Source organism: Culex pipiens, chromosome 2 (assembly GCF_016801865.2).
Source record: "Culex pipiens pallens isolate TS chromosome 2, TS_CPP_V2, whole genome shotgun sequence".
Taxonomy (NCBI): domain Eukaryota; kingdom Metazoa; phylum Arthropoda; class Insecta; order Diptera; family Culicidae; genus Culex; species Culex pipiens.
The window spans coordinates 109,221,741-109,232,728 of record NC_068938.1 but is presented as its reverse complement, the minus strand read 5'-3'; the positions used below and the strand labels follow the sequence as shown (position 1 = coordinate 109,232,728).

Below are 10,988 nucleotides of genomic sequence, written 5' to 3'. Positions count from 1 at the left end.
TCAGCAAAAATGTGTGTGCGTGTGCGCTCGTGACGTCGCGCTGTAAAACCTAATACGATTGAAAAGTAATCAAATTAGACACTTGACGTACCGTCAACAGGGTTGAGATTAGGTCATACAAATTTCAGTATTTTTGTTTGACCCAATTTCACCCTCACTCATGAGGACGGTATGGTTTGGAAAATTTCAAAATCTACGGTAAGTTGACGCTTCCATATCAAATGTAAACAAACAACTGCAACAACTGAATAAGGTTGCCATCTCCCTGATATAACTATCCAGGTTTTTTAGCGAAGATGGCGTTACGAGTGATGCACGCCCGAAATGTCAAAATCGCGCGGTTGTACAGCAATAGAAAAAAAAGTGTGGCTGACATTTTTTTTCTAATGTTGGTACCACTTCACAATTTTGACATTTCGGGCGTGCACCATTCGTATCGCCATTTTCGCATAAAAATCTGGATAGAAAAGTAAGCAAAAGCAAGATGAATATGTCTCAAGCATTGTATTCTTGTGGGTGTAGAAAGTTTCATTTTAGGGAAGTCTTGAATGGGAAACCATCTGTGATATTTCTACTTGAAAGGACTCGTTTTCGGACTGCAGTGCAATCAAAACACCATCTGCATTTGTGTTTAAAAATAAATTTATTTGTTTCGAAAAAGTTTTTCCTCCCTAACGGCTAATTACTTACAAATCGCACTTAAAAAATAAGTAGATCCGCGCGTTGCAATAAAAATTATTTCAGTCAATATTTACACAAAACAAAAAAAAACTTTTTCCTTGTAAAATTAAACTTTTCCGCGCGACTTCAATTTGCCTACATCTGCCAAGATCATTTGAGCTAGAGAGTTTCCTGCTGCTGCTAATTGATACTGAGATGTTTGTTCGCGCTATTTCGTCGCGCCCGACTCGACTTTGTGTGTCGTTTTGTTTCGGTGTGCAGCACGGGAAAAAACTTTCCTTCGTTAACAAACTCTTGTTAATGTTTAAGAAATTGCTTTCTCGTTGTAACTTTTCGTCGTCCGCCAACTTTGCGCAAAACTGCATCCACAACACAACAAAAGTTGCTGTGAATATTTGTCGCCCGTTTCAAAAGTGGCGATTTCTTGCAGTGTGGAAAGGGACGAGAGAACGATTAGCTCACACTTTCCGTTTGGCAAAGTTTCATTAAAGAACGACGCTTTGAATATGTATATATTTAAGTTTTGCTTTGCCTTGCTTCGCGTCGTCGGTATTTACAAGTTTTTAATTACTCATTTCTCACCTAGCTACTAGCTCTGTCGGCGCTTATCGGTTTGCCCGACTTACTAACTTAAAAAAAAAACACTTGTTTTAATTTAAAAACTATGGAGGGAAGAGATATTTTGCTTCACGAAATGAAAACATAAACTGGAAGGTAGAAGGAGGTGGGAAAATATATACTTTTTTACATTTTGCACACTTTGCCCAACTTGGGTCGGCAAAGGTACGAGGAGTTTAGAGTGTTTCGAGACACTTGAGGAAAGGTTAGACGAAAAACTGGTCGCACCGCTTTTCAAGCAGCCAACGTCAACAAACGTTCGTGATAACTTTTCTCAGTGTGGTGAAAACAGTTGCGTCAGCTTTGCGTTTGACAGATCGAAACCAAGCTCTGGTTGCTTTGATTCAAGGCTTCAAGGACCGTGCCAGGAAAACCAAAACATAAACAATGTCAATGTCAGTGGAGTGAGAGAGTCAGAGATAGCGATTTTGACAACCGCACTACTACACACTCAATCGCGAGTACCTTAGGTAGAAAACCATGGCTTTGATTCTTTTTTTATGGGATCAAGGGGAGCAATGTTGAAGGTGGGTTTCGAACTGTCAAACGCAGGGCTGGACTCGGGTGAAAAGTTTAATAAAAGGACTTTCGTGGCAGTATTTATGAAACAAAGAGATAATATTTAGCAATTTGAGGAGCTTAATTACGTTATTGTCATGTGTCTCGCATTCGTGTTCTGCACTTTTTTTTAGGTGGAAGATTCATCAGAACTCATTTCAAGTGACCTTTTTCGGCACGCCAGTAGAAATGAATTGTGAATGGCACCATTTGACCTTAACTAAATCCAACCATTCGAATCTCGCGCTCTCGCTCTCTCATTCCACAGTAAACTAATTATTCGACTTGGACGATTCTTTTGCTGGATTCTCACCGAGTAATCTCATAAATTTCCAGAGTTGCCATTCCAACTGCACTTTCGATTCGCTTCCGAAACATTTTTTTCTGAATTATTACGTCAGGTAATGGCACATTCGGTTCCAATCGACGCACAGACGATGAGAATATTTGCTTGTGATTTGTGAGTTTGAGATTTTCAGAGGGGTTTGCCACCTTAGACATCCTAAGGCAGCATGAGCAACGAATAATTTTAATCGATCATACTTTTCTATATAAAACAAATTCCTCTTTTAAAAAATAACTGGACCTAGACTTATCAATAGCTTACGGTTATATTTACAATCACAGTTTGGCCGCACCATCCAGCGATTGCCTCTGGAAAAAATAGAAAAAAACATCAATTTCTTGTTTCACTTAAATTTCTTTGTAAAACTTACCAGAAAGAGTTATTTGAGATCAAACAGAGCCCTTGGGCTGAAGCCGTTCGTCCAGATGATCGTTATTTTATTTCAAACACATAAACTCTCTTGTCTCCACTCTAATAATAACGTCTCTTTCAACTAGCTGCCCTCTCTCTTTCTCTCGTGATAAAATTTGAACTATTTTGTGTGTTTTATTCGTTTCTTAAAAATTGTGTGATTTGTTCCCCATTTTCATTGTTTTCCTCTCGTTGTGTGATTCTCTCGTAGCCTTTCGGATTCTTGCATTGTCCATTGTCCACCCGGTTCCAGCGACTCTACACGACGATCTCGTGTATCACGCGGCGGTTCCGGGAGTTGGGGGTCGAGTAGCCGCTCTCCAGCGCGAGCGCGTCGTCGTAGCTCATCGAGAGGTGCTGGTTCGGACCGGGGGACTTGACCTCGTCCTGCTCCATGTACGGGTCGGGCAGACCGCTGACGTCGTGGTAGGGTGATTCGGCGACAAAGTCTACACGGAAAGGGGAAAGATTGGTTAAGTCTACACAAGCTAAAAAGTTTTCCTAAACTATAATGAGTCCAGAATTCGTCGTTTGAACCTGAAGTCTCCAAATCTACAAAGTCTTGAAAAGTCTACAAAAATTTAAATGTCTCTTAATTAACGAATTCTTCGAACAACAAATTGGTTTTATGATTGATCGAAGTTTCAACAACTAAATGAATTTATGATTGTTCGAAGTTTCAAAATCAATCAAAATGACTAGTCACCAAAATACTTTGATTGAGTTATGAAAAAAGTCTCTAAACATTTTCAAAATCATGAGTCTTATAAATCAAATTTATCAAAAGCTCTAAATTACGTCTAAATGAAGTCTGTGAAGACTCCAAATCTGTTAAATATTAAGTCTCCAAAGTACTCAAATTCTTCTGAGTCATCAAAATCAGTGTGAAAGTGTGTTTAAAAAATCTTTGAAATTATTTTTTTTAAACACATCACTATACAGGTAATTAACATTTTAGAACATTTTTTTATTAATTTTTTTCTAAGTTTTCAACGCTGCCAAAATCTGATTCACTTGAAACTCTCCAAATTCTTGAATAATTTAAAAGTCTGCGAAATATTAAAAAAATGTTGTTAAATTAAACGACTTAAATTTTTCAAATACCCTTAATTTTGTTCAAGTCCCCAAAACAGTAAAATAATTTTGTTAAAAATAATCAACTTAAATGTTTCAAAAGACCTTAATTATTTCTAAGTCTGTTAAGTCTCCTAATCTGTCAAAATATCAAGTCTCCAAAGTCTCTGAATCAATGTGTGAGCATATTTTCAAAATCTTCGGAAATAAAAAAAAACACAATAAAAATTTAAAAAAATATATATTTTTTTTATTATTCTTGAAATTTATCAGTTTTTTTACGTCTTAAACTCAACCGCTTGATATTCTCCAATCATTCAAAAATCTTCAAAATAGTAAAATCATGATTTTAAATTAAACGACTGAAACATTTCAAAAACCCTTAATATTTTTCAAGTCTGTTCAGTCCGCAAATCTGTCAAAATATCAAGTCTCCACAGTTCTCAAATCCTCCAAAGTCTCACAAATCAGTCTGTAAGCATGTTTTTAAAACTTTGGAAAAAAAAAAAACACAAATCAAAACAGTTAAAAACTTATACTTCTAAAAACTAAAACTACCGAATTCCCATGTTCTCTGAAATTTTTCACGTTTTGTAAGTCTCCACGGTACAGGGATGCCAGATACACAGATTTGTCTGTGTTTCACAGACTTTTGAGCTTGTGTCAGACATATTTTGAGGTGCACAGACTTATAAAAAACTTCATTAAATTAATATTTTGTAATCTTTTTTGTCGAAACTTATTTCGTTAGGCTTCAAATGCTTAAAAACGCAATATTTGATGGATTTCAATGACCGTGAATTGATATATTTGAATTTTAGACAAATACACAGACATACACAGACTTTTTTTACAGACATTTTAAAAAACCAAGTGGCATCCCTGCCACGGTATCAAATTTTAAAAGTTTAAAATAATTTAAAAAGTTTGAATTCTCCAAGTCTCAAAATGAACTCTAAAAACATCATAACCTCTAATCCAGCAATGTTCTGAGAGTTGAAACGTCTCCAAAAAATTTCAAGTCATCAAAAGTCTACAATGTTCTAGATTACTTAAAAAAGAGTTAATTTATTGAAAGAAATTTGAAAAAAAAAAACAGATCCCTCCAAAGTCCCTGAATGACCTTAAAGTCTCCAAATGTGTTCAATGCTTCCAATTCTCTTTCAAAATTGAAAAAAAATATTAAAGTGTCTGAATGTCTTGAAAGTCTCCAAATGTCATTCAAAACCTTAAAATGTCTTCAAATTCTCCAAAGTTCATTAAAAGTTTTAAAATATCTTCAGTCTCCAAATGTCATTCAAAATCATAAAATATCATCAAAGTCTCCAAATGTCTTAAATGTCCCCAAATATCTCCAAAGTCTCGAAACTCACCCATATGCTGGTCCATCCTCTTCTTCGGCTTGTGCACCGACGCGTACGGATCGCTGCAGTAGTCCTGGCGCGACGGGTTCTGGCTGGTGCGCATGTTGTGGTGGTACTCGTCCCCTCCGTGCTGGCTCGCCGTCGTCATCAGGTGCGGATACGGGGCGTAATCATCGACCGCTCCGTACCCACCGTGCGTCATCGGGTCGTAGCCGTAGTTCTGCTGCAGCGGCTGGTCCATGTAGTTGTGCTGCGGTACCACCATGTTGGCCGAGTTGGACGCCGCCGCCGACATCTTGAGCTGCCAGATCGAGTCCTGCGAGTTGACGCTGCCGCCGTTGTTCGAGTTCGAGTACGAGTTCTCCACGTAGCCCATGTTGGACCCTAGAAAGGTGCGGGGAGATTTGAGGTTAGATTTGGTGTTTTGGAAGGGGGTATTGTGGGGTACTTACAGTCGTTCTGGGGAACCTGCGGCATCATGGCGTTCTGCTGGTGATATCCGTAGGTCTGCTGGCTCGCGTACAACGCCTGGTTCTGGTCCATGGCGAGGTCCATCGAGTGCTCCAGGGCTTTGTTCTCGAGGCTGCTCGCAGAGTAGTACGGAGGTGGAGCCTGGTTCTGCTGGGCCACGATCGACGGGTGGATCGAGTCGATGTCGTACTCCTTGGCCTTGGCCGACTCCTTGGACTGCTTGCGCTTGCAGCGGCAGAACATCAGCAGCAGCACGGCGAACAGACCGGCAACGATGCAGGACACCACGATCGCGATCAGCGTCGGGAGTTCCACGAAGGCGGCTTCTTGGATCAGCGAGGGACCAACTAGAAAAAAAAGGAAATCGTTGGTTAGATTTGGTTTAAGATCCTACAAGTGATCAATACTCACTGTCAGCTTCCATGTACTCGCCGCAGTACTCGTGGTTGACCTTCAGGCACAGCTTGACTCGCACGCGTGGGTTCAGCTCGTCTTCCAGCGCCGGCAGCGGGATCTCGTCCAGTCCGGTTCCCAGCGATCGTCCGTTGTTGCGGCGATTCGCCACAAAGTGCTCGATCTTGCTCTCCTTGTAGGTCGGTTCGTGTCCGTTGACGTCCAGCTCGACGGTTTCGATAATGTGCCAGGCGGCCATCGGGGTGTCGCCGTAGATCACTGACTCCACGATCGCGATCATTGACAGGCAGGTCGGGGCGATGTTCAGCGCCAAGATGCGGGTTTCCGGGTCAAATGAGGCTCGCTGGGGAACGGGGACCTTCTCGACCTTCGTCGTTGCGCTGATCTCGTTCGAGTGTTCGGAAACACCCTTGGTGTTGAGGGCCTTCACCTTAAAGACGTAACTCTGGTGGTGATCGAGAGGGGTGATCGTACAGGGGACTTCCCGCTGGCAGTCGAACTCCATCCATTCGGCACCGCTTGCAGCGACTGCTGCGCAATCGTCGGTGACCAGACTCTCGTTGGGGATCACGATCTTGCGGTAAGAGACGAAGTACTTGGTGTTGGCGAGACCTCCGTCGAATCCGGGAGTCCACGAGAGCACGATAAAGTTGGAGCCCAGCTCGACGGCCTTCAGCTTGGAGGGCTTCTCTGGGGGTCCTTTGGGTTGCAGACGGATCGGAACGTGGATCGTGTTCAGGGCGTTGGACACCCGGCAGTGGTAGTCTCCGTAGTCCTGGTGGCGCAGGTTGCTGATCTTCAGGATGCTGGTGTAGATGTCGTTGCTGTCCGAAGTCGAACTGATCTCGTAGTGATCGCTGTTGAGCAGCGGAGTCGGGTTGGTTCCAAACTGCCACATGAACTCCGGTTTCGGGTAGGATTGGACCTTGCAAACCACTTCGGCGACCTCCCGGATATCGTTGGCGACCTTGTTGTACTGGTGCAGAACGATCGGTTCGTGCTCGATCTTCAGGTGCATCGTAGAGTTGGCCTTGTTGACCTCGTTCTCGTACAGGCAGGTGTACTGGCCGCGATCACCCGACATCAGATCGTTCCCGTTGGGGCGGACCTTTCCGGCGAACTTGAGCATGCTCTGGACGGTAACCATGCCGTTGGGTCCCTTGGCGATGTTGGTCTTGACTTCGAACATGTGCATATCGGGAATGATCTCGACATCGTCCTTCAACCAGGTGATCGACGGTTCCGGCTTGCCCTTGGCACTGCAAGTCACGGTAAAGTCAGCCTCTCCAGCGCGTCGGATCATGTTGGACTGCAGCTTGGCCAGAAACTGTGGTGGTTGGTGAACTTCCAGCGTAGCACTGGCCATCTCTCCGTTACCGAGATCGTTTCCAGCGTGACAGTAGTACTTGCCTTCGCTCTGAAGACCAGCCTTCGGGATCAGATATTGGGCGCCCTGCGCGATCACCGTCGGCGACATTTCACCTCCAACATCGCGGTACCAACGGTACTGAGCCAGCGGCCAACCCGGAGGATCCGCCTTGCACATCAAACTCACACTGTTCCCAACGTGAACCACCGGCTTCTCCGGAGTGATCACCGACTGACCAGGCTTGTGACGCACCAACAACGCGATCGAGGCGTTACCCTCCCGTTCCAGCGTCTTACCTCCGTACGGCTTCATGATGTTGATACCTCGGCAAACGTAAGTTCCGGCATCCTCGGCGCGAACATCCCGCAGCGTCAGCGTGTCTCCATTCTTGCGGAACTCCAGATCGCCCTCCTTCAGCCACTCGATCGTCACCGGGGGCGGGTTGGCCGTCACGTTACACTTGATCTGCACCGTTTCCTTCTCCTCGGCTTCCTTGCTCTTCGCCTCGACGTGCACGATCGGCGGGTACAGCACGTTCAGGATGATCTCCTGCTCGCCGGACTTGCCCAGCCCGTTGTCGGCGGAACACGCGTACTTGCCGGCGTCCTGCAGGGATACCCGGTGGATCGTGTGGACGGGGTGGGACGAGATAAAGCGTCCGTTGCGCGTCCACTGGACGCGTTCTGGCTTGGGTTTTGCGTCAACGTTGCACTCCAGCTTGGCGGTTTGGTCGCGCTCCACGCTCAGCGGGTTCTCCGGACCGATCTCGACACGAGGAAAGTCTGAAAGTTAGAATTAGTCATGAATTCTGTGAACAAATATTTTGGGCGGTTCTGATTTGCATTTTTCGTTTTGCGTGATCACAGTTCCTCTAATCACCACCAGATGTCAGTGTTCTAGAAGTTACCTCTTGCATGCAAGCTTCCCTTTCTCGCATCCAACTGCAACTCAATCTTCTCGCCCCCAAATGTCGCTTCGCCGAGTTAAAACAATCCTCCGCTCAACTTTAAGAGAGTTCAAATCACCCGCAGGCAACGTCAACCCGCCCTCATCCCACCCTTACGCCAACCATCTATTTGCACAATTTCCGTCGAAAAACTTTAAATTTGATGGAACGTGTATAAGAACTAATTAGCTCCCGCGGGCAGACACTTTCTGGGTGGGGGCGTTTTTTGCCTTCTCCACGCGCAAAACCACCGAGACCTCTGCGAGAGGAGTTCCCGGTGGAACGAGAGAGTGCAAATTTCCGCCAAGTCATGCACATCATTACCATCATTGCCCTAGCCGCGACGCGCAGCATCATCTTCGTACATCTGATGTGTTCTCTCTAGCTGCTGCTGCTGCTACTCCCCGACGGTGTGTTTGGGGAAGAAATATTTTCAATTAATTTTTTGTTTCGCGTTTGGTGGTAGCCACAGTTCTTCTTGTCTTGTGACAGAGAGAGTGGAGCTTTTCTGGTCCAGAGGAAACCAAACAAATATTTAGATTGTCCGTTAAATTAAGGTCCGGCAGCGCACGAGTCCACTGGTAATTGAATGGTGGGGAGGCTTTCGCCGGGGTCTCCAGATTTGGAGGTTATTTTTTCGGCGGTTTGAGCGATGCAGACACGAGTCACGTTTTGTTGGTTTTGTTCTGTCTTGCTGTGTTGTTTTGGGGTGGGAGTGGCAATTTCTGGGCTTTTCTGCTGGCATGCTTAAAAATGAGGTCAAATGGTCTGGTTTCTATGTAATTTGAGTGAAACTTGTCGAATTTATTCGAAAAAGGCTTTTTAGACGATACGTTGAACTACTCGCCACTAGATGTCCCTATGAACGGTCATCAATATTGTATGCAAGTATTCTTTTCAAGGTTGAATCGATCGTAAAACATTGCATACAAGTTGAACTTAGAAGCTTCATTCTATTCGCTACTAGATGTCACAGGACTATCTAATGATGAAATCAGCCATGTTCAAAGTTTGATTGATCAACTGACTTTAATCGATACCATGTAACTCGATTCATGTCACCAAGCTTAATTGCCCCCTTCAAAAAAATCGCTCATGTCCCAAAACTCGCCAAAGCCATCCAATTTAAATTACGAAACTTTGCTAACGAGCCGAACAAGCTGCCGTTTTAAAAACATAAAAACAGAGCACACAACATCGTGGGCCATACCCGAGCCTTAAAAAAAAGACCCATAAAAAAAAGAAAAGTATCTTGCGCGGCCTGCACGAGAGATGGAAACACAATACTTAATTCAAATGAGACACCTTTAGCGGCGAAGGCTTCGCCGTTGTCAAACTGGTTTGGTCCTCCCCAAAAAAAAAACGTACATCCCTGAAATGCCTTAAAGCCACCACCGTCGTCTTCATCGTCGAGGAGCCAATCAAAATGATAATGAACATCTGCCCGGTTGAACGATTTCTCGGATCCTTTTCGGTGTCGAGGAGCAACGTGCTCGAACCGGGCAGGTGGTTTTCTGGTTTTTTGAGGTATGAAACTGTCCAGTTTTGGGGGAAAAAGGGTTTGACTTTTGCTCGGAGTAAATCATTCTTTTGACGCGGTCCTGCTGGTTTTTTTTTTTTTTAATTTATTGCTGCAAACAGATGGTTTTCAATCTTGAAAGTGACCAACAGCTGTGATGTTTTTGCTTTACATAACTTGTAAAATTATTTTTGCTTATTGAGATATTGATTGAAGTAGTTCAGTAACTCCTCTTACCCAAAAGTCAAAATCTGGAGCTAGAATAAACCAATCAAGCTCTTATTTCAGCAAATTGTCGGGCCAGATTTCCGAAAAAATTAACGATTTTTGAAAAATCTCAATTTTACTAAAACAAAAAAAAAAGCTTGCCTTTAGCCCTTGAATATGGAAAAAGAACACCAATTCACATTTTTTTCAACGAATAACTTTAATTCACATTTTGTTTTGAAGCAATCTCGCACGAAATATCTCAGAAATTATGTTGAATATGTTCACCAAATCCTCTTACTAAAAAAACAAAATCTGGAGCAAGACCAAAAAAGCTGAAATTTGAATAGTAGAGAATGTTACGTAATGACTAAAAATTGTCAGGTCTGATCAATTTTGACAATTTCGACATCTTTGACAATTTTGACAATTTTGACAATTTTGATAATTTTGACAATTTTGACAATTTTGACAATTTTGACAAATTTGACAATTTTGACAATTTTGACAATTTTGACAATTTTGACAATTTTGACAATTTTGACAATTTTGACAATTTTGATAATTTTGACAATTTTGACAATTTTGACAATTTTGACAATTTTGACAATTTTGACAATTTTGACAATTTTGACAATTTTGACAATTTTGACAATTTTGACAATTTTGACAATTTTGACAATTTTGACAATTTTGACAATTTTGACAATTTTGACAATTTTGACAATTTTGACAATTTTGACAATTTTGACAATTTTGACAATTTTGACAATTTTGACAATTTTGACAATTTTGACAATTTTGTCAATTTTGACAATTTTGACAATTTTGACAATTTTGACAATTTTGACAATTTTGTCAATTTTGTCAATTTTGTCAATTTTGACAATTTTGACAATTTTGACAATTTTGACAATTTTGACAATTTTGACAATTTTGACAATTTTGACAATTTTGACAATTTTGACAATTTTGACAATTTTGACAATTTTGACAATTTTGACAATTTT

General features: G+C 42.4%; 1 protein-coding gene across 1 annotated transcript in view; it reads right to left on the bottom strand.

Annotated features, from left to right (window-relative positions):
* Nucleotides 1-624: 624 nt before the first annotated feature.
* LOC120415668 (hemicentin-2) overlaps nt 625-10,988 on the bottom strand; it is an 88,979-nt gene continuing 78,615 nt past the window's right edge. The window contains exons 5-9 of the mRNA XM_039577251.2: nt 5,935-8,088; nt 5,505-5,870; nt 5,062-5,436; nt 2,574-3,063; nt 625-2,511 (exon numbers count right to left, since the gene is read on the bottom strand). Coding sequence (XP_039433185.1) covers nt 2,873-3,063; nt 5,062-5,436; nt 5,505-5,870; nt 5,935-8,088 — 3,086 coding nt within the window. The 3' untranslated portion in view covers nt 625-2,511; nt 2,574-2,872. The remainder of the gene's footprint in view (nt 2,512-2,573; nt 3,064-5,061; nt 5,437-5,504; nt 5,871-5,934; nt 8,089-10,988) is intronic.